Raw genomic sequence first — 25149 nt, forward strand, 5'->3', positions numbered from 1 at the left:
TTTTGTATCATCCAACATTTATAAGATTACTTTATGTATTATTTAAATTGAACATAATTAAACTTACAATTGAAATTTATATGCTTTCATAAAGATAGTTACATATTTTGTTTTGGAAAATCATGAGAGAAAATTTTACATAAGCAATATGTCGACATGTCTTGGTTTTTATAATGAAATTTTGTAAAATACACATTGATAACAAAATTTTATTAGTTTATCTAATTACTTTACAATTACAGCATTATTTTTGGTCATAACATGCATCTGGTGTCTTTAGAGTGGGCTCTGTTGTTATTACTATTACTTTTTTGCATATTAACTTTACAAAGGATGATTTCAGTCTGAGTTTACATTTAGTTTAACTTTTTTTTTTGGTTTGTAGTACAATCTTTCTATAAATTGATCAAAATTGAATACTATTGGTGTAACTTCATAATAAGTCAACCAGTTTCCATAAATACAGTAAATTAGCAATGCCACAATTGAAACTTCTGCATGTATAAAACTGCATGTAAACATGGCATGATTGTATCACAATCACAGATACATGTGGAATTGCACTCTGTATTTTATTCTGTCCTGTTCTGCTACATTACAAGCGGCATCTGGCATCTGCCTTGCTTGCTCTCATTTAGCTGCAGTACAGTTTATGTAATATACGGAAAAGATGTCTTGACAGCAACATTGTGATTTGATGCATTGTCAACAATAGTGTGAGTCAGCATATGCAGGACGTGGTTCAGTATGTTTTGGTTGGAACAAATTATACAAAAATGTTAGTTCATTTCAATATCAATAATGTCGTAGTTCATTATTTTTTATGTAAATTGCCATATGTTTCCCATAAAGAAACATTTACGGCATCAGATGTCCCTGAGTAAAGTAATAAAAACAGAAACAGATAATTAATCTGAAGACATGATTTATACTGTTACACTATGTAGGAGGGGAACATTTCTACATAGACGTATCTTTGGTGGTTTGTTTTTAAGTCTTGCATTAATGAACTTGAGTAGTTTGATTCCTGTCAGAACCTTGGAAATTTCAATACGCCTTACATGTTGACTCAACTGGCGTTGCACATCCAGAGTTACCTTAATGGATACTTTCTTGCAGTCATTCCTCTGTTGGTATGACAATGATTTGGCGAGTGTAATGGGAATTTCAGGAATTTTGTAACATCCCAGGGAATTTTTTTCCCCTAGCATTGAAATTTAATTTTATTATGCTTTACAAATCAGAAATTTCAAAATACTTAGTGTCTCAAGGATTTTTAATTATTCCAATATTGTCTCATACATATTATTAATGTTAAAACAAACTGTGGCTAAACTGCAGCCAAGTGGAAAGAATTGTCATAATTGTGAGATGCTCGAAGTGCCCCCTCCCTTCACTCCCCAGTTTGCCTTTAATTTCTCAGGAGCTTCTTATGACATAATGTTCTGTAAATACACTTTGTAACATGTTCACCAGTAAATAATGCTGTCAAAACACAGATATAACTTTTAAGATATGTTTATCTGCATCACAACATAGGTAAAACTGATGTTGGTCTAGTACTCTGCATTTTGCACTGTCCTATTCAGCAACGTTATTTATGGTGTGTGACGCTCAGAACTCAAATATCAATCATCAAAAGCAGTTCAATGCAACTCTTCAAAATTCTGCAGAAAATTGACTTTGAAGTTTTCGAAGGAATTTTAATTCACTTAAAAATAAAGTGGCTTTCACACCAGTTCATATGGCTCAAGTGGTAGAACTGGAGAATCCTAATTTGGTAACTTTGATAGATGTGCTCATCACATTATGAATTGCATACAAATGGAAATATTTACAGACAACATTGTATAGGGGTACCATAGCTTTTGGTTTACTTCTTTGGTTACTGCATGTCTCTTTGCCCAAGGGACAGAGTCTGATGGCAGCTTAAATGGTTGATGAGGCACAGTGCCCAGATTACACTCACAACAGTTGATGATTCGAGGCCCCCTCTTTTGAAAATGTCACTGTATCTAGTAAGAACACAGAGCAGATTTGCTCTTTGTTGGCCACTAATCTGCCCTGAATCATTAACTTTGTTCTCAATGGCTGTTGTTAAATAACTCCATTGCAGGCATCTGAGGTGCTAAGGCTTCTGAATCTGGGAGTAGTCCCCACTGTGTGTACCTTTATCTGCATACAGAATTGGCCAAAGCCTTCAGCTGAAGTTAATAACTATACCTTCACACTAAGGCCTCCAGGGTATAAAACCAATATTCCTGCAGAAAAGTCTATTATAGTGTCAGTTTCTGCAATGGAACCAATGCTTAGTGTACAATTTGCAACCAGGTTGTCGACTATTAGGAAGGTGGGTCACACATCCTGTTCATAAAGTTTTACCACCAGACAGGTTTCTAAGTTCACAGCTTTACTTCGTGTGTGTATGTTACCTAGAATTCTGCATGCACTAGTAGGTAGATTTTAGCACCTTTTTATGCTCAGTAATTTGTCTGAAAAGGATAGAAGAAACTATTTTTATTCCTGCTTCAAAATTAACAACTGCTGTCATGTGTCATGTCAGTTTCTTCAGTTTTGTATAGCTACAGCCAATCACTTATTGTTTTGCTCTAACTGCGGACAGTCTTCAGCAATGGCTTGTAAATCATCATGCCTGGCAACAAATTCGGTATATAGTAATAAGTGTTTGACATCTGTGGCCCTCACCTCACTTTTGATCATTGCAGTGAGGCCACTTTGTACGAACGAAATTAGTTTTCCTGATGCTCATGATCTGTAGGTTGGTTTGACCCATGAGCCTGATAGTTGTGTCTAGAGTTACTGCCAGGGTGTAATCCCCAGTGTGCTTATTTTTCCACCGTTGTTTTGTTTCCTTGAGTTGTGTTTGTTTTCATTATTGTTATTTAGATACTCGTTGCGTGTATTTTGTGACATCAGTGACGACTGTAGATTTTGTGAATTATAATGGGAATATTGCTCATGCTCGCAAACCATCATGTAATGTGTGGACATTGCCTTCAGAACTTCATCTATGTTCTTAAAGGAGGTCAATCATCTTGACAGTGGTAAAAACCCATCCACATCATGGCCAGATGAGTAATTAGCTTTTCCCTGATATGAAGCACAAGCATTCCATTAAGTATTGTTAACACGTCAGTGGGTGCCATTTATTGGTTCCAATGCTTAGTTTTATTCAAATATTTTTCATGGTAATTGTGCCTTGCTTCACATTGTCTGCAGCAGTGTTGAACACTTTTTTCTGTAGCTTTTCCAATGAGCCTTTGACTTGTACTTGGCTAGGAATGCCTTTTTGAGGTTGTCATATGTTGAACAATTTTCTGACACTTCAGTGCTGAGTCACCCTGTATATACCCTGACACAAATTTAATCTTCCGGATTTCATTCCAGCCGTTTGGAATGACACCTCTAAAAGCTTTTTATAAATACATGATGGACTGTATGTCATCCTGATGTAAAGACAGTGAACTGCCTCCACTGAAGCATGTTTTCTTCTACAAAGTATGTAGGAAAATATGGTGTTATCCTGACATTGGATTGAACTTGAGCATTCACAGCATTGTGTGGTTTGTTAATGACATCATTTTTATTTTGATTGTCACTATTATACACTCCTGGAAATTGAAATAAGAACACCGTGAATTCATTGTCCCAGGAAGGGGAAACTTTGACACATTCCTGGGGTCAGATACATCACATGATCACACTGACAGAACCACAGGCACATAGACACAGGCAACAGAGCATGCACAATGTCGGCACTAGTACAGTGTATATCCACCTTTCGCAGCAATGCAGGCTGCTGTTCTCCCATGGAGACGATTGTAGAGATGCTGGATGTAGTCCTGTGGAACGGCTTGCCATGCCATTTCCACCTGGCGCCTCAGTTGGACCAGCGTTCGTGCTGGACGTGCAGACCGCGTGAGACGACGCTTCATCCAGTCCCAAACATGCTCAATGGGGGACAGATCCGGAGATCTTGCTGGCCAGGGTAGTTGACTTACACCTTCTAGAGCACGTTGGGTGGCACGGGATACATGCGGACGTGCATTGTCCTGTTGGAACAGTAAGTTCCCTTGCCGGTCTAGGAATGGTAGAACGATGGGTTCGATGACGGTTTGGATGTACCGTGCACTATTCAGTGTCCCCTCGACGATCACCAGTGGTGTACGGCCAGTGTAGGAGATCGCTCCCCACATCATGATGCCAGGTGTTGGCCCTGTGTGCCTCGGTCGTATGCAGTCATGATTGTGGCACTCACCTGCACTGCGCCAAACACGCATACGACCATCATTGGCACCAAGGCAGAAGCGACTCTCATCGCTGAAGACGACACGTCTCCATTCGTCCCTCCATTCACGCCTGTCGCGACACCACTGGAGGCGGGCTGCACAATGTTGGGGCGTGAGCGGAAGACGGCCTAACGGTGTGCGGGACCGTAGCCCAGCTTCATGGAGACGGTTGCGAATGGTCCTCGCCGATACCCCAGGAGCAACAGTGTCCCTAATTTGCTGGGAAGTGGCGGTGCGGTCCCCTACGGCACTGCGTAGGATCCTACGGTCTTGGCGTGCATCCGTGCGTCGCTGCGGTCCGGTCCCAGGTCGACGGGCACGTGCACCTTCCGCCGACCACTGGCGACAACATCGATGTACTGTGGAGACCTCACGCCCTACGTGTTGAGCAATTCGGCGGTACGTCCACCCGGCCTCCCGCATGCGCACTATACGCCCTCGCTCAAAGTCCGTCAACTGCACAGACGGTTCACGTCCACGCTGTCGCGGCATGCAACCAGTGTTAAAGACTGCGATGGAGCTCCGTATGCCACGGCAAACTGGCTGACACTGACGGAGGCGGTGCACAAATGCTGCGCAGCTAGCGCCATTCGACGGCCAACACCGCGGTTCCTGGTGTGTCCGCTGTGCCGTGCGTGTGATCATTGCTTGTACAGCCCTCTCGCAGTGTCCGGAGCAAGTATGGTGGGTCTGACACACCGGTGTCAATGTGTTCTTTTTTCCATTTCCAGGAGTGTAGTTACCTCCGATCCTGAACATGGTATCTTCTTCAAAAATTGATGCACCAGCTTCCAGTAGTTTCATATGTTTTTTATTTGTGGATTTCTTTGTCCATGTTTTCTTTGTGATCATCAAGGCTAATGTTTACTTGCCATCTTCTTGAAGACCTCTTTTAGAATAGATCAGTCATCTGTCCCGCCATTATTCTGTCCACCACAGTGCCAACACAGCATTTCAGTAAGTGATATTTACACTTGCCTTCATAGTCATTCATGGGTGTGTGTAGTCTTAAACCCGCTCCAGTTCTTTAATAATCGAAAAGTGTCCAGATGTCCATAGAACTTTATTGGTTTATTTTCACATGTAGAATCATCTCATAAATTATGTGACAGTCCTCCTGAATCGCTCTGTATATATAACTGGAAAAAAAAACCTAATGCTGGCTCTCAGAATGCTAGCTCCTTCCTTCAGAAATGAAAGAGAAATGTCTTGGGCACTCATACCATAGTACTGATCAAATCCTTGGAAGAAGATATCCTGATGCAGGTGTAGAGTTTAGTTCCTTAATAGTACCTAATAAAGCCAACTTAGTATTGATTTATCTGTGACATTAAATATGACACATAAGTAAGGAGTATTCTCTTGTAGTAACTAACACTGTACAAACAGAAGACTGAAACATGACTTCTTTTAAGATTATGTGGCCAGTACTTACTGCCAGTCTGGCAACATCTAAGCACTGTTGTTCATCAAATCCTAGATATCTACCAAGAGATACAGTAGGGTTTGTAGATGTGTTATTGGCCTTCCTTGTTTGTAGTTCACCCAGTGGTTCAGAAATCTATTTGACCACTTAGCAAACAGTATTGCGGTTTGCTGATTTCAGCTTTTTCACAAACTATTCACAGTAAACTTCACTTGCAGATCATTGTATTGAAAGTTAAGGTAACAGATCTGGGAACAAAATGGTTTGTGGTATGGAAAGTCTGAAAGATTATCTACCATAAGGTGTCAGAGAGACTACTCACCAAATAACAGAAACATTGAGTTGTCGACAGGTGAAAGGCACACACAAAAGATAGTAAAAACTTTACTTTTAGAAGAAATTGACAAACTATAGTGTGTCCACACACACACACACACACACACACACACACACACACACACACACACACACACACACACACAGAGATAGAGAGAGAGAGAGAGAGAGAGAGAGAGAGAGAGAGAGAGAGATTTCCATTCTCTTTTGTGCATTTCTGATGATTCAGTGCTTCTGCTATTCAGTGAATGGCCTCCTTTACTCCTAAATTATTTATGTTCTGCCAGAACTTTCATTACTGTGAAGACAACAGCAATAAATGGGATTGTGTAATGCTGGCAGCATTAACCTCTCCATGATTTTCTGTCTTTTCAGTTATCAGTTTCATGCAACTGGTTTAGACAGTTTTTTTTTTTCAGCATGAGACCAGATATTTTACCACACTTGCAAAAGTTTGCTGTCTGTGTTAACAGAACAATTTTTGTTACCACACTGTCATTGATGGTCACATACACTTTATAAGGCATCAACAATTTTCATCAATTTCTCAACCATTCTCATGAACAATTAAGTCATTGAAATATTATTATAAATATGTAAGTCCAGTCATACTGCAACTTATTCAGACATCTCTCCAAGAAGGAACAGTTCCTGATAGACTAAAACTGGCAGTAGTAATACCTCTGTTTAAAAAGGCGGTAAAAATAATGTCACAAACTACATTCCAAGCTCCCTTTTAACTATCTTTTCAAACATTCTTGAAAACCTTGTGCACAGATTGATTGATAATCATCTCAACTGCCACAGTATCCTCAACAATAGTCAGTTTGGGTTCTGTGCTGGTTTTTGTACTGAACAAGCAATATTCTCTTTTAACAACCAATTCCTGGAAGCCATTAACAAAAAAAAAAGTCTACATTAGATATGTTTTGTGATCCCTTGAATGTTTTCAATTGTGTAAGCCATCAAATTCTTTAAAAAGGCAGAATAATGTGGTTTAGGTAGTAATACTATTGCTTCATGACTTCAGTCATACATAAAGGACCAAAACCAGACTGTAATGCTGAATGGCTCAGTCAGAGAACCTGCCTCATCTGAGTGGGGGATCTTAAAATGTGCTATGCCACAAGGCTCTGTTTTACGTCTGCTGCTCTTTCTTATTTTCATTAACAACCTCCCTTTTTGTTGTGATACAAAGAGTAAATTTACCCTTTTTGCAGATGATGCTACAATTCTCAATGATGAATTGTCCAGCAACAATCTTCAACTAACTATGAACAACGTTTTCTCTCAAATTTTAAAATGGTTTTCTACTAATGTTCTCTCACTGTATGCAGATAAAACCCATTACAAGAGGTTCCATGCACAATGAAGAAATCAACATAAAGTGTAGAGACCAACCAAAACAGAAAATTGGGCTACAAAATTTCTTGTTGCATGTATAGACAGCAAATGTAATTGGCAACACACATTCTTTGTTTTCTTAAAAGACTCAGCTGAGCACTATTTGCACTATGAATTATTGCTTCTGTGGCTGAAGAATATACTATTAAGGCTTGCTGTTTTTGCTATTTTCATGGCTACTTTCATCTTTCAGTCATTAATAACATATGTTGTTACATTCCGGGGCTTTCATCTTTCATTCATTAATACCGTATGCTATTACTTCTGGGGGAATCAACCTCTTGAGAGGGGGGGGAGGGACAGAGTGAGAGAGAGAGGGGGGGGGAGAGAGAGAGAGAGAGAGAGAGAGAGAGAGAGAGAGAGAGAGAGAGAGAGAGAGTGCTACCAGAATGATGATTGGTGTTCATAATAGACACAGAAACACTTGTTTCGAAAGATTGTTATCCCTACTAACTCCTCACAGTATATTTTTTCCTTGTTGACCTTTGTCACAAATATCTTTTCTCTGTACAAAGACAACAACAAATCTCATGACTACAACACAAGAACCAAAAACAGTTCAAACATTGAATTGAGGAGTCTAAATCTGGTTAAAAAATGTGTTTATTATTTCAGCACTAAGCTGTTTACTGCACTCCAACTGTATATCAAATGCCTTAATAAGCATGAGCCAAAATTCAAATTGTAAAAGAGTGCCTAATGTAGAAATCATTTTATATGATCAATGAATTTTTGGCAGTAAATGAATGCCACTACTAAAACTACAATTGTTTTACAAATACTTATTTTAAGCACTATCATAAACATACAAAAATCTGATTTTTTTGTAGTCATGTATTTATTTATTTATATTTATTTACTTATTGTAATATTTGGCTTAACTGTGCTTCCTGTATGTATTACTGATCCTTCCTCTGTGTAACACAACTTAATGTTAATTGGGTATATGTTATTAATGTGATATTTTATTGAAATTTTATCTTTCATGGTATTTATGTAATCTAAGCTATGTACAATTTGACACAGTCCATATCTTTGAGATTTACTTGCTACCTGAACCTACAGAACATGAAATAAATAAATAAATTTTGTGATTTGAACTTTGAAACTCACACACTGTAATTATACTTATTGCATTATTTGTGCAAATGTCACAAAAATGATGGTGAATATCTGATGCTGTTCAAGAAACAGGTAGTTCCCTGAGTGTCACTCCCAGCAACTGTTTAAATTCGTTTCATGTTTTCTCTTGGAGGACATGACAACTTTGTCTTTAACAATTCTATGGCAAAAACCACATTTGAAGTGCTTAAATGGCAGATAATTGTTACATAAAATTTCTGGTGGTGGTGGTGGTGGTGGTGGTGGTGGTGGTGGTAGTAGTGTCTATGATTAACATGAGAAGGGTGGACAAGATAAAATAATCTTAAGGAAATTATACAGTCTGCAAATGTGTTGGCTAGTATCACCCGTGTAACCTTGAATAATAAACTGTGTGAGTTCCAAAATATGCAGAGTGCACCACTGTACTGAAAAACTTATACATATTTTGCTTTGTGTTTAAAAATGACCTGCTCATTGTATTTTTTGTAATATTTTATTGTCGTTGCACATCCATCATCTTTGACTCTTTGTTAAAGGGAACAAGATCTAAATACTTTTGTCCTGAGACCTCATTGTGGTGAAGCTGGTCCTATTCAGCATCTGGTATGTGGTTTCATGATGGCTGAAAACATTTCACATGGACTATTGCTCCGAAAGGTTAGTGTTTACACTTCAAAATGACATGTTTACTATTAACTGTTGCTTGTAAAATCTTACATTTTATAATTGTTGATAATGAAAAGAAATGTTGGCTTACTGGCTGCTGAATCAGTAATATGTGTAAAAGGCATGGCAGATAAAAAATTTGAAACTATAGCTGAAACTTGCAGAAGTATAAAATTCTTTCATCAGCATAAAAAAAAAGCAAAGTGTTGATATTATATGTTCAGTTCCTGTTATTGCTGGTTGTGAGCAGATACACTCTATCTGTCGTAAATATTGAACAGTGGAAACTCTAGGTAGGAATACAAGGAACAGAATGGATAATCTGCTTTCAGCAGGCAGTATTCCTAAATATTTCTGATAAAAATACTTAAAAGTAGAACATACTGTTGCTAGCATTTGGAATGTGTATGCTCCTCTCTTAGGGAGGAAAGAGGGATTGGTTGCGAAAAGTTTGAAAGTTTGAAAGTTTGAGAGGGACCTGACCTGACCCACCTGTTATGAGAACAAGGGAAACAACAAGGCAGACATAGGGTTGGAGTGATAAAGAGTTCTTTTCAATCCTATCTCAACAATCAAAATTTCGTCCTGAGCCAGGAACATACAAGTTATAAATACTAGGTATAATATTTGCTACTTTTAAGTGTTTCTGTTGGCAATACTAGGAAATTGTCCTCCTGAAATAAGGTACTAAACAGTTATTCTGTCTCCTTGTAGATTAACAGTTTTCTCAGTTGGATTTTCCTGTTGATACTGTAAACATTGCAGTAATTTATAACTTCGATTTAGGTTTTTTATTGACAGTCTTTACTGTATAACTGGTGTGGAACTGTAAAATATAGTGGGGCTGCAGTTTTTCTGCATTTATCAACATATTTTGCAGATATTGAATTATTCAAAGCTAATGATTTGGATGCAGAAAACCATCGACTTCTAATGCTTGTCTTCCTTCGATAAATAATTGATTTGTGAAGAAGATATGAGAGTTTAATATGGCACAGGTTAAAATGTATTGGTCAGTTTTCTTAATCTCTTGGTGTGATGAAATGAAGTAAATTTTTAATTCTGATTTTTTTCTTAGTTTGTTTATTTGGAGCATTATCATCAATTAAAACTTGCATAATTAGTGTTCAGTGAGTTTGTGAACTCCATATGCTACAACAACATTAATTTAATTCATTGGATCAAAATATGATAATCACATTCTGAGCTCTTGTGAAAGTCTCCATTTCAAACATGAGAACGGGAAAAGTCATGAATGTCATTAAATCTATGAAACCTTTGGAATTTTTGCAAGAATATAAAATAATAATTACAGACGAACTTCTTTGCTATCCTTAGCATACAAAATCTTATCATCTCTTCAATGCACATTAAACCTTCAGTTATGTAAACAAATTGGAGAGTGTCAAGCTTGATTTAGAAGGAACAGATCCTGTCCACAGAAAAATCTAAATCTTAAGCAAATAATTATGTGTACTGAAATATCAAATAAAAATGTAGTGCTAATATTTGTTGATTTTCAAAAGGCTTAAGATTAGACAGATAGAAACTCTCTCCTCAAAACCTTGAAGGAATTTGCAATAGATAGGAAAAATTCGGAAATAACTAAACAAAGTCTTATAAATACAGTATCTGAAGGTAAAAACAACTTCTAGTCCCTTCCAAACTGTATCAGGGATCAGAAAAGCAGACAATTTGTCAAAACTATTATTCAATTGTGTGGTGGAAAAAGTTATAAGAGAATGGATAATAGAAGAAGAAAAACAAAAAAAATTAATAACTAAGTAAAGCTGGGTAGATTGAAAGAAGCAATAAATTGTTTGGTCTTTGCAGGCAATCTTGTGATAATAGATGGAACTTCACGGGATGCAAAGAAAAGACTAGAACTTCTGAAGGAGGCAATTGAAAAGGCACATCGACAAACATTCTTTGAAAGTGCAGAATAGATCACCAATGAATGGAATTCGCCAATAATTTTAGAAACCAAGTCTGGTAACATCAAGAAAACAGATAACTTTAAATATCTGGGTGAAAATATAAGTATAAAAAGTGAAAAAGAAGCAATTAAAATCAGAACTGAAAAAAATGGAGAGAGTATATATGAAAGTGAAAAAAATATTTTTCTGAAGGTGACAAATTAAGACAATGTAACACAGCTGTAAAACCAAAAGCCCACTGTGGATTGGAAACATTACTTTCATTTAGATGTAAAATGGCATTGAAAGATTTGGAAAATATAAAAAGAAGGATCTTGAGAAAAACTTTAAGTCCAATCAAGAACAAAGAAGGCATTTGGGTTTTGAGACAATGTAAGGAAATGTACTCATTGGCCCTTTAATAACAGATAATACCAGGAAAAGTTGTTACACACAATGTGACCGTAGAGAAACTGAAAGAAGGCAGATTAACAAAGAAGATCCAAATACTAAATAGGAAAAAGTACAAAGAAAATGGGTGAGGAGGGAAGACAAAAAAACACTTAGAACAAATACAGCTTGAACAGGAGACCTTACGGTAAAGAGGCAATACAGACTAGAAATAAAAAAATTCAAACGTTTTCAGGAAGGTAACACAAACAGAATAAAAACAGGAGCCAAATGGTTGGGTGAGAGGAAAAGAGCTAATTCTGAGAATATGAAAGAGTTTTGGAGAAGGATGAAGGAAAAGAGAAATATATGGTTAACCTAATGTGGCCGGCCCTTTGACGGCCTGAAATGAAGTAAAGTTGTTACTCCTCACTGTACTATTTCCTCAGATTTGACTATTTCTAGGAGTCAACAACAATGATGTGGCAGAACATAAGAAAGGCATTTGGGCTTTTACAAATATACACTTGTTTAGAGGGAGTACTTTTAAAACTGTAATATGTGTTGTTTCATTAAGTGCAGTTGCTCAAGAAATGTGGGAATTTCAACCATGATTCTCTTTTGAAACCAAAAAGATGAATGCCCAGAGAATGAGTTGAATAACATTCAATCCAATATTTTTTACGGACATCAGAATCATTTCTCAGTCTCTTTATGGGTAAAACCTGTTGAGCAAAATGTATTAATTTATGCTACAAGAATTGATAGTAAAAATTTAAAAGCTCACCATTACTTTACTGCTTTTTGCATTGACTTCATCTGTGGCTAGCAATTTTCAGCAATACTACTGGAGATTAAAATGTTTCATTCATAGGAAGTACACTATCATGTACAATGTAGAGCTCATGTTTCACTTTTTTGTGTGGTTAGGCATTATATATCTCTGTTCATCAGTAAGAAGTGTGTTTATTCGAGCAAATTATTACATCAGGATTTTTTTCTGCTCATAGTTGCAAGATAATTCTTATAAATTTACGAACTACATTCTTGAGGATCCATGTATGACAATATTTCTGCCCTTATAAAACTTACTGCATGTAATAGTTGGTGAATTGCAATGTTGTCGTGATATCAATCAAGTTAGAGAATTATGATGGAAACAAAAGTTAACTGGTTATTGTGTTTTGTGTATTAAACCGGGGGCCCCAGAAATGATGCAAAGGCTTCATCCTGCTGTAGCTGTCAGTGATTCACAACCCAACATCAGGCCACAGCAGCCCACCCATCTCTCTACCACCCCACACCGAACCAAGGGTTATTGTGTGGTTCAGCCCCCCGTGGACCTCCCCCCCCCCCCCCCCCCCCCTCCGCCCCACCACCACCACCACCACCACCACCACCACCACCACCACCGGGAATGTCTCATACAAGATGAGTGAAACCCCAAATGTTTGCATGGTAGAGCAATGATGGTGTACGTGTACATGGAGACAGTGTTCATGCAGCAATCACTGACATAGTGTAACTGAGGCAGAATAAGGGAAACCAGCCGGAATTCACCGAGGTAGGTGGAAAACCAACTTAAAAACCATCCACAGGCTGACTGGCACACCAGACCTTGACACTAATCCACTGGGTGGATTCGTGCCAGAGACCGGCATGCCTTTCTGCTTGGGAAGCACTGCGTTAGACTGCATGGTTAGCCGGGCGGGCTTTACTGGCAATGGTCACATCTGGTTACAGTCCTGAGCAGCTACATTGCAATGAATCTGACTGCCTGAATCTGGCTGATCCTCCTACGTTGCTGCCTTGTATCTGTTGTAGAGATATCTATGTTATTTGCAACTGGAAGCACCTTAAACCATACATAGATAAAATCAAAAAAGCATTTGAGCTGAATGAATGTGCCTCTGCCCAAACTCTCTGCTATCTAGTAAGTGATATCATACATGTATCAGGGGATTTTCAGCTCATTTATAAGTTACTATGATTGGAGTCAATATTTATATTGCTTTTGTAATGTGTTGTTTTAGATGACACCAACAGTTATCATGGCAAAAGCTGAGAATGCGGTGATTTTTTTTTTCTATTAGTAACATGGGAGAGGTGCCTTATAACCTTTAATGAGTACTAGCCAGCCTCTCCTCTCTCTCTCTCATTGTGATTTCAACATACCATTAAGAGAAATGTGTAATATTCAATACCCTCACCAAAAATAGTGAACCATGATCAGTAATCATTTTAGTGACTCAACAAGTTATCATATGTTGAGGCATCCTGACAATAAATGCTCCAAAAGTCTTTATTGGTGTAGTCATTTCACTAATAATAACTGGCTTAATCTGTAAGTGAGTCAAACCTGCCTCTCTACTTTGTGATGTACTTATTTGTAATTATTGATTTTTTTTACCAGGTTCCAGTGCTCCAGTATTTGTACTACTTAGCACAAATTGGAATAGCCATGTCACCTCTGAGCAACAATTCACTTTTTCTCAACTACCATCGAAATCCGTTGCCTGAATACTTGGCACGTGGGTTATGTGTAAGCCTATCCACTGATGACCCCCTGCAGTTTCATTTCACCAAGGTAAGATAAAGGTACAAGATTGTGATTGGGAATCAGTATTTCTTTTAATGGTAAAGTTAAAAGCTACTGCAGCTACTTATTCCCCTATCACTCTTCCCCTCCCTCTCCCTCTAACCCTCCCTCTCCCCCTTTCCCCAGCTCACACCTTCCCCCTCCATATCTTCCTCTCAGTACCCAACCCCACTCCCTGTCAGTGCCTTCCCTCCATCGCCTCTCTCCGTCCGGCATGCACGCGCAGGTGTGTGTGTGTGTGTGTGTGTGTGTGTGTGTGTGTGTGTGTGTGTGTGTGTGTGTGTGTGTGAACGTGTGAAGTAGTTGTATCTATTGACCCTTGTCTCTTTGATACAGCTAATGGGACCAACTGATGCTTCCTGACCGCTTGATATGTCCAGGTTTTTCCATTATTTCTACAGCACTGAGCTGAAAAGTGAACTGTATATAGTTTCTAAGCAGTGAGCAATAAAAAGCTCTCTCCTTTCATTTGATGCCGATAAAAATGTAAAATTGGATTTCATAGACATATGTTGTTTCATTGGTCCTCCTGGTGCAGTATATGTGGGTGTTCCAGGCACTGTGAAAATATAACCCATTTTTGTGCCCTCTTTAAACTTACTGTGTCAGTTATTCTTCTACACTTTTTTTTTTCTTCTCCGTAACCCTACTTGCAGTGCATTTGTCTGTAGGAGGAGTATCTGATGTCCGAGATCAGTATTGATATCTGGATGATGTTTTAATCTGAAAAACCAGTCTCAGCCTGATTTCAATGTCTCATATTGATATGAGGTACTCTTAGTTGGTTACTAGCACAATTGTACACCCTCACCCCTTCCCCTGCCATGAGGCTCACCACTCTTTGGCGAGTTCATGCTTGGCTACCAAGGGGCCCCAGCCCTTGTATCATCTTTCCTGTTCTGTGCTGCATGTCTATCGTCTTGCTATTCTTTTTTCCCTCCCTTGGGGAACACATCTGGGATGTTTTTGGGAATGTGTTCTGCATTTTTAGTAGCCTTACATCAGAACAGTCCCTCCAATTTTTTCATTCTTTTTTCCTTTCTTCATTCTTTTTTCCTCTCTTCGTTCGTTTTTCCTCTCTTCGTTCATTTTTCCTCTCTTCGTTCATTTTTACTCTCTTCGTTCGTTTTTCCTCTCTTCGTTCATTTTTCCTCTCTTCGTTCTTTTTTCCTCTCTTCGTTCTTTTTTCCTCTCTTCGTTCTTTTTTCCTCTCTTCGTTCTTTTTTCCTCTCTTCGTTCTTTTTTCCTCTCTTCGTTCTTTTTTCCTCTCTTCGTTCTTTTTTCCTCTCTTCGTTCTTTTTTCCTTTCTTCGTTCTTTTTTCCTTTCTTCGTTCTTTTTTCCTTTCTTCGTTCTTTTTTCCTTTCTTCGTTCTTTTTTCCTTTCTTCGTTCTTTTTTCCTTTCTTCGTTCTTTTTTCCTTTCTTCGTTCTTTTTTCCTTTCTTCGTTCTTTTTTCCTTTCTTCGTTCTTTTTTCCTTTCTTCGTTCTTTTTTCCTTTCTTCGTTCTACTTCTCCCGTCTTCCCTCTGCTTCAGCATTTGAGGTTCCCCTATTCCTCTTGCTCCCCGCGCACTCCTAAAGGCCAGCTCATGCACCTGATGCATAAGAGGTGACTGGGTAATGTGTAATTCCCAGCCCCGGATCAACAGGTAGGGTCTGCACATACCCCCTGGTGAAGGCCAGGCTCAGGGAGGGGTGATTGCCCTGAGCTGCTACCTTCCTAAATTGATGATTGGTCCCTGTGTCAGGTGTTCATGAGGTATGACCTGAGGTGTGAACAGTTACTTAAGACAGGTGCGCCCCCTTCTGAGGAGGGCCCCCAGTTGGACAGAGCATGCCATCGGAGACACTGGCAATCGGGGGGGGGGTTTCTTGCAATGAGCCAAGCATCTTCTTCACAATCTATGCATATTAAATGTAAACGGAATGAGACTAATGATTCAAAGACCCTCCCAGCTGCACCATAGTTCCTCATGGTTTCACATACTGAAGACGGTCAATCCTTTGTTGTGGTAAATCCATTTATCTTTCAGAAAGGTGTTCATGCAATTCCCAGCCCTGTGAAATCCTGCTCTCATTTATGCATTGGCGCTTTGCTTTTGGAGATTGCTTCTGATTCTCAAGCTTGCAGCTTCACTCCTCCAATGCTATCCTGTTCTTCACATGGTGTTATTTACACCAGGCTGCTTGATTGTCTGACAGAGGCAAAAATTCAAACTTTCCTCTGATCAGGGTGTCATTCCAGTCCATCGGGTGTTAAAAAAGATCGATGCATCCTTAGTGCCGACACACACTCTTTTTTGCATGTTTGATAGTGTTGTGCTTCCATCAAAGATCAAAGCAGGCTATAAAATTATCTGACCATACATTCTGAACCTGATGTGTTGCTACTGTGTCATTGTTACATCCACACTCAAATGTTCTGTTGACACTCTGCCAAATGTGTAACCGGTGGTAGGGATGCTCACAAGGACAATTGTCTGCCTCCTTCTCCTCGCTGTATCAATTTGCAATGCTGACCATGCAGGCTCCTGCAGAGATTGTCCCATATATCTTGATGAGTGGGCCCTCCAGGAGATCTGGGTGAAGGAAAAAGTTCCTTAAACTGTCACTCACAACTTTCTGGCCAGTCGGAAACCCTTTGTTTTACCATCTGGCACCTACAGTACCATTCTTGCTACATTTCGCTCCACAAAGGACATGGCCATGCAGACATGCAACTTCAAATTAAGCATCACAGTTGTAAAATTGACCAGAGTCACAGTAGCATTCCCATCTCCTTCTCCTCTGGCAGTGCAACAAGCCACCAAACTTTCACCTCATGGGGCAAAGTCACCTGCTACCCGACTGGCAGGCTGGAAAGGGCAGAAGGAATACTCTCGCAAAGACTTTCTCTCCAGCCAACGAACATCTGAATCACCATCTGCCAACCACAAAGACTCCAAGAAATCAAACAAAGATAAATGGTCTTCTCCTTTGCTAATTCGGAGATCCTCTCCAATGGTGTTGCCACATGGTACCCTAATCCGGCTCACTGTTTTTCTGCCTTGGACTCCACAGACCAACAGAGGGAGAATGCTGAGCCTCTTTAGATCTTGTGGAGCAGTATCTTCCAGCGTCTGTGCCCTATAGCAGATAATCTTCGGAGACTGGCACTTAGGAGCTGCCGAAGTGATGCCTCTTCATTTTTCCTTCCTCTGCTTTCCTCATCATGACTCTCCTCCAATGAAACATTTGCTGAGTTAGATCCCACCAGGAGGAATTACAGCTGCTCTTGGAATTGCAGCATCTCTGCTTCCAAGAAACAAAATTGCATCTTTATTACTGCTTTGACCTCTAACATTTCTTTCTGCTCCACTTTGACCTTCCTCCTGAGGACAGCATTCCATATAATGGGGAAATCGCGCTGCTCATCTGGTATGACATTTGTAGTCAAACCATCTTCCTGACTACCCACCTTCAGACTGTTCCAGTCCACATTTTCCTTCCTCACTTCACCTTTTCCCTTCGTACCATTTACAACTCCCTCACCCCTTTTTGCTGCTCAGTGACTTTAATGTGCACCATCCCCTTTGGGGCTCTCCCAGAATCTGTCAGAGGTGTGCCCTCTTGGCTGACCTGAGGTTAACTTAACCTCATTTGTCTTAACACAGATCATGTTCCTTTCAGACTCCACGTACACCTGTTCCCATTCGGACCTCTCCTTGTGCACTGCCGAGCTTGCCTGAAATCTAGAGTGGTCCATTCTCTCTGACATGTACTTCAGTGAACATATTCTATGTGCTATCCATTTGCTGACTCCTACCCCACTTCCATGCACAACCAAATGGCAGCTTTCTAAAGCCAACTGGAGGCTTTACTCCCAACCTTCAAGGAACAAGATTTCCCCAGTTATGATGACCAGGTGGAATATCTCACAAATGTTATCATTACCACTGCAGAATGTTCCATCTCTTGCACTTCCTCTTTACAATGCTATGTCCCAGCCCCTTTGTGGACTGAGGCATGGTGTGATACACTTCATACATGGAATCATCCTACAGTGGAAAACTGTATTCTTCATAAACAGTTGTGTGCGCAGTGTCATTGCATTGTTCGGGGTAGCAGAAAAGCTAGCTGGATTTCATTTACTAGTTATTTTAACTGTTCCACTTACACCAATGTCCATTCCCAAATTTTCAGCCTGACCATAGCAGATTGTCATAGTGTAGCCTATTGCTATCCCCAACACCTTGGGCCACTATTTTGCAGAGTTTTTGAGCCCCACCCACTATCACCCTACCTTCCTCCATTAGAAATGAGTGGAGGCGGCTCAGGTAATACCCTGGTCTTCTCAGAATCATGAGTGCTTCAATGCAACTTTTACTATGAGGAAGCTAAACCATGCTCTCACTTCCTCCCAGTCCTCCTCCCAGGGCTGAACAGTGTTGACATTAAGATGAGCCACTGTTGTACCCATCCCTAATCCCGTAAGGATAATCACCTTCCTTTTAGCTACCACCCCATTTCTCTCACCATATGTATTGGCAAGGTGATGGAGCATATGACTCATGCCTGCCTGGTATGGAGGCTTGATTCTCACAATTTACTAACCACTGCACAATGTGGATTTTGAGCATACCATTCTGCAGCTGGCCATCTCATGAGGTTGTCAACCCTTGCTATGAATGGTGTTTTGTGGAAATACAAGACTGTGACCATGCTTTTTGATTTGGAGAAAGCCTACGTCACATGCTGGAGAACTGGTATCCCCTGTACTATCTACACATGGGACTACTGAGGTCGCCTGCCCTGTTTCCTTTGGGAATTTTTAAAAGTCAGAGTTTTCAAGGTATGTCTGGGTATTACCCTATCAGACATCTTTATTCAGGAAAATGCTGTGCCTCAGAGTTCTGTCCTGTGCATCATCCTCTTCGCTATCATCATAAACCTTATTATGCCCTGTCTCCTGCTGGGCATATCTGGCTCCCTTTTTGTCAATGATTTTGCAATCAATTGCAGTTCTCCACAGACTTTCTATTTGAGCTGCATCTTCAGCATTGTCTTCATCACCTTTACTCGTGGAGCATCGACAATGGCTTTCGCTCTTCCACTGACAAAACCATTTGTATGAATTTCTGATGGCACATTGGGTATCTTCCATCATCTTTACATCTTGCACCTGTTGCTCTTCTGTTCATTGAAACTACAAAATTCCTTGAGCTCATGCTTAGTAGGAAACTTCCTTGGTCCTCCCTCATGTCTTACCTAGCCACCCACAATGCCCAGTCCCTCAATGTCCTATGTGTCCTCAATGGTACTTCCTGGGGAGGAGATTAGGTCACCCTCCTCCATTTGTACTGGTCTCTTGTCCATTCTAAACTAGACTCTGGGTGTTTCATTTATGCATCTGCACATCTTTCCATCTTATGTTGCATCAATACAATCCACCATCATGGCATGGGTTTGGCCACTGGTGCCTTTTACACTAGCCCGATTGGAAGTCTGTGCAGAGGCTGCTGAACTATTACTGTCGTACTAACATGATATGCTCCTCAGCAGATACCCATGCCATTTGTCTGCTGTGCCTGGCCACACATACTATGCCTCCTTCTTCAATGACTCCTTTGACTGCTAGTACAGAGTGCATCCTTCTTCTCTGTTACCTCCTGCAGCTCACTTTCAGCTACTGCTCCAGCAGCTTAACTTCACACTATCTACCGTTTTCCTAATGGATGTGAACCCTTCACCATCTTGGCATTGTGCGGTGGGCCACATTCACCTTGGACTGCATTTGCTTCCTATGGACACTACTCCAGACTCACTCTATGGCCGTAAGTTTCTTGACATTCACACAGAACTTTGCAATAGTACCTTTGTGTACACTGATGGCTCTCAGACTGACCATGGTGTCAGATGTGGCTTCATCATTGGCACCAACGATTTTCAGTATCAGCTTCTGGAACACTGCTCAGCATTTACAGGAAAGCTCTTCACCCTGTATCAGGCCACGCTGCACAACCAGTGACATAGGCTTTTCAATTGTGTCATTTGGATCTTTCAGTGCCTCTGTGTGGTGTGCACCGTCCGTCCCTTGGTGCAACAGATTCAGGAAAGCTTTTACTTGCTACTCTTGATGGATCCACCGTGATGTTTATGTGGATCCCTGGTCGTGTTGGTCTTATGAGAAATGAGGGCGCTGACACTGCTGCCAAGGCTGTAGGCCTCCTATTTTGGCCCCCTATCTCTTCCATTTCCTCAGATGATCTCTGTGTTGCTATCTGTCAGCAAATGGTGTCACTTTGGCATCATCACTCGTCTTGCATTCATGGGAACAAGCCCCAGGGAATTAAACCTCTCCCAGCAGTGTGACCAACCTCTTATCAGCCCTCTCGCTTTGAGGAGATCATTTTAGCTAGGTTGTGTATTGGGCACTGTCTTTTTAGCCATCACCATTTAAGTGGTGATCACCTACCACTTTGTGCTTGTTGTCCTCAACCTGTGACAGTTCACCATTTCCTGATGGAATGCTCTTTTTTTTTTTTTTTTTTTTAACCACTTACATTCTCATTTATCTTTGCCGTCTGAGTTGTTGGTTGTTTTAGCCAAGGACACACTGGCTGTTGGAATTTTACTTTTTATTCACTGTAGCAATAGAGAAAGGACATTTAATCTTTAGCTCAGGACCTGCATTGTCTCTATGACATATTTTATGGATCTTTCTTCAAGTCCCTGTTTTTAGCTGTCTTTTCCTTCCGTTGATTGTGCTTAATGTGTAGTCGCTGTTAACTGCTTTTCTGTCTTTGTGTTCTACAGTTATGACATGAGCTCATATGGCATTAGTTGTTTTTTACACCCTAAAACAAAACGAACAACAAACAAAAGTACAATTGTACAAATATCTACGCATATGTACTTCATACTCTTGCCACTTACACTAGAAGTAGATGTTGCATCTGTTCCTTAACTATATGTGTAAACTCTAGCTTTTGTCCTACACTTCTGTAGTATGATTACTCAATCTTGTTTTTTTACTTATCTATCTATCTATTTATTTATTACATATTGAGGTGATTCATGTTGTGAATATACTGCAGGAGACCTGTGTTTAAAAGTTCATTAGTTCATTGTGGTTACATTCTATGGTATGCTGCTCTGCAGAACTTAAGGACAAGATAGATAAAGTAACACAACATATGAACAACTCAATGGAAATGAATGAAGTGTGGTAGCATGTTATCCGAGATCTCTTAGTCAGGCATAGAAAGCTGGATGTCACTTGGCGTGAAGTCAGTATGACTATAGTGCCAAATGGGGCTGCCCCTGCAACACACGACAGTTGGAAAAAAAAAGGGTGTGGGAGTGTCGATCAATAAGCAGTTACAGCACACCATAGTGGTATTCTTCATTAAAGTGTTGCCCAGAGACAATATCTGGATGACTACACACAGGGATGAATCACTGGGAAATTGAAAGGAGGATGAAGTATGATGAATGTGCCCTGGATTTTGGTATTGCTCACAGCTGCCCTGGACTTTGGTATTGCTCACAGCATTATTTTATGTGCTTGTGGAGCATTTTGAACTACAGGAACTGCTGCCTTAAGAAGAGAAGGTGGTAGACTATGGCGAACTACAGCAGCAGATGACTGCTAAGTTGTGCAACATCTGAGAAGGGACCCACATCAAACAACATGTGACTTCCAACCACATTTAACAGGACTGCAAGGGCACACAGTCTCACACCCCACAGTGGCATAGCAACTGCATGGAGGTGGTCTCTCTTCCCTACAACGATTTTGTTGTCCCTTTAACACCTACACATAGGTGGCATTGTTTGTGATGTTGCTAACAGCACATGGGCTGGACCACTGAGGAATCAAATTGTATGCTCTTCTCAGGTTAGAACAGATTCGGTCTGAGTAGTGATTTTGAATGTACCCTCATATGGCAAGAGATAGGAATACATAATGCTGCCAGAAACAGTGTCAAACATTATTGTTTTGTGGTCCAGGTCTTATGGGTGTGGCAAAGCATAATGTTGCATGTATGTACTGACCTCCAAATCTTTGAACACAGTATGTTCAACAAGTGAACATTATTGTTACACTGTACTTCTTCCCAATGTGTATCTTTTCAGGGATGCATTCAGCCCTGATTCCATTTTTTTTTTAAGACAACAGCCTGTGACCGCATGAAGCAGCACTGGTGGATGAACTCTTGGACTGAGACAATATTCCCTCAACATAAATCACATCAAGCACACGTGTATCTGAGTGTTACAGGTACATGAATAGAATGCTTTGTGGTTCAGGAACTCTTCTACAGTGTAGAAAGGCCCTTGTGGTAGAAACCAAATTAAGTTTGGTTTTTTTTTTTAAAAAAAAAAAGCAAGAGCTCATCACCCATTAGATAATTAATTTTTGAAGGGAGGGCATTAAAAATCTTAAACATTGAAATGGAAATGGACATGGACCCCCTTTTGTACCATACTGAATAGTTTCTGTTAATCCTCTCTTTGTAGCTTCACATACATTTAAATGAATAGATATTTTTGAAAGAAAATATTTACTTACATTTTTAAATACAGGACTCTATTTGTCTTGAAGTGATATATTATGATGTTGTTACATTCAAAGTCATTGATGTGGCTTAAAAAGCCGAGCATTAAAAGAAATGACGTAGGGCTGATCTCGGAAACTACTGTAGAGATTTTTATTTGTTTTTGACTGATAGATGGACTGATTAATGAGGAAGATTCGTGTATATAGCTTACCAGTGGGAACATGCTCCTATCAAAGCACAAAAGGCAAATATGATCCTGTTTGAAAGACTTTGTCTGAAAAGTGGGGTACCAGCTGTCTCATCCCACCTTCCTCAGCACCTTTGAAAATTTTCCAAAAATGTTGGTTTACAAACATATTCCCACTCTTTTTAACATGCAACTCACCTCTGAAATCACAAGGTTCCCTGAGTGTAACCTGCTCACACCCAGTAGTTCATCACTGTAAGTCACTCATAATGCCCATCCACTTCCACTTGCCCATTCTCACTTATTCATTCAGCCCAACTCATTGTCATTATCTCTTAGTGTCTCTATTTTTTTAAACTGTTACTGTTTCCTGTCTCACAGCTACAGTCTCCATCATTCTGTTCTGCTACTACTGTCTACCTGTCCCCCCCTTCCCTGCTACTCGTACCACCTCATTCACTCCTTCGCATTGCTGCTGTCTCATCTCACTGTCACTGTCTCTCTCTTCCTCATTGTCATTATCACAGACTCTGTCTCTCATTATCACTGGCTCTCATCCACTTCCACTTTCTCCTTATCTTTATTTCTCTTCCATTGGCACTGTCTCCTACTCTCCTTTCAACGACTGTTTTATCACTCTGAACTATCTTCCACTGCCTTTGTCCTCTTTCTCTCACACTGCCACTGTCTCCTTCTCTATCAGCATAAAAAGTGTGAATATGTTCACATATTAGACTTTTGGGAAAATTTTTTAAAGGTGCTGAGGAAAGAATGAGACAGGTGGTACCCCGATTTTTCAGAGTCTTTTAAACTTGAGTATATTCACCTTTTTTGTGCTGTGATGGGGTCATTATCCTGCTGGTTCCCTTCTTTCCCCCACCACATTAGGGCATGTCAATCATATGAAAAGAACTTTATGGGCCAGTAAAATTTTGATTGTTTATTTGTGTGAAACTAAAGTAATGCAAAATAAATTTTACACCTCAGACCAGATTTTACATACACAAAATTTTGTGTGCACTTCAGTACTACAGCATGGGGTTCCCAGAACCCTTCTGATGATTACGGAGACACTTTACAGCACATTTTACTGTGCTATGTCACTTTATAAACTATGGTTTTGCCTCATACATTTTACATGCATATTTCACATGTACAAGCAGGGTAACTTTGACCTCTGTATATTGGAAAGGGATTAAGAAAGCAAGAAATTTTTCAAGGCTGTTCAAAATCAGCATCTTAGAAATATATTGTACAAATTTCAGCCATTTTCTGTGCATAATGCTCTTAGAATCAGAGGCTCAGTTTTTGTACAAAAAATTGTTAGAAATACTTTTTCTTTTGGGGTTTTCTAAAGAAAACAGAAAATCCTAGGAAGTTCTGGTCTTACGTTAAATCAGTAAGTGGCTCGAAACAGCATATCCAGACTCTACGGGATGATGATGGCATTGAAACAGAGGATGACACGCGTAAAGCTGAAATACTAAACACCTTTTTCCAAAGCTGTTTCACAGAGGAAGACCGCACTGCAGTTCCTTCTCTAAATCCTCGCACAAACGAAAAAATGGCTGACATCGATATAAGTGTCCAAGGAATAGAAAAGCAACTGGAATCACTCAATAGAGGAAAGTCCACTGGACCTGACGGGATACCAATTTGATTCTACACAGAGTACGCGAAAGAACTTGCCCCCCTTCTAAAAGCCGTGTACCGCAAGTCTCTAGAGGAACGGAAGGTTCCAAATGATTGGAAAAGAGCACAGATAGTCCCAGTCTTCAAGAAGGGTCGTCGAGCAGATGCGCAAAACTATAGACCTATATCTCTGACGTCGATCTGTTGTAGAATTTTAGAACATGTTTTTTGCTCGAGTATCATGTTGTTTTTGGAAACCCAGAATCTACTATGTAGAAATCAACATGGATTCCGGAAACAGCGATCCTGTGAGACCCAACTCGCTTTATTTGTTCATGAGACCCAGAAAATATTAGATACAGGCTCCCAGGTAGATGCTATTTTTCTTGACTTCCGGAAGGCGTTCGATACAGTTCTGCACTGTCGCCTGATAAACAAAGTAAGAGCCTATGGAATATCAGACCAGCTGTGTGGCTGGATTGAAGAGTTTTTAGCAAACAGAACACACCATGTTGTTATCAATGGAGAGACGTCTACAGACGTTAAAGTAACCTCTGGCGTGCCACAGGGGAGTGTTATGGGACCATTGCTTTTCACAATATATATAAATAACCTAGTGGATAGTGTCGGAAGTTCCA

At 40.0% G+C, this 25149-nt stretch overlaps 1 protein-coding gene across 4 annotated transcripts in view; it reads left to right on the forward strand.

Annotated features, from left to right (window-relative positions):
- The window catches only part of LOC126480260 (AMP deaminase 2), a 473603-nt gene that overhangs the window by 436553 nt on the left and 11901 nt on the right, over positions 1 to 25149 (forward strand). For all 4 annotated transcript variants that reach the window (XM_050103850.1, XM_050103851.1, XM_050103852.1 and 1 more), the window contains 2 exons: positions 9117 to 9237; positions 13966 to 14139. In XM_050103850.1, the coding sequence (XP_049959807.1) occupies positions 9117 to 9237; positions 13966 to 14139 (295 nt within the window). The remainder of the gene's footprint in view (positions 1 to 9116; positions 9238 to 13965; positions 14140 to 25149) is intronic.

Source organism: Schistocerca serialis, chromosome 1 (genome assembly GCF_023864345.2).
Source record: "Schistocerca serialis cubense isolate TAMUIC-IGC-003099 chromosome 1, iqSchSeri2.2, whole genome shotgun sequence".
Lineage (NCBI taxonomy): Eukaryota > Metazoa > Arthropoda > Insecta > Orthoptera > Acrididae > Schistocerca > Schistocerca serialis.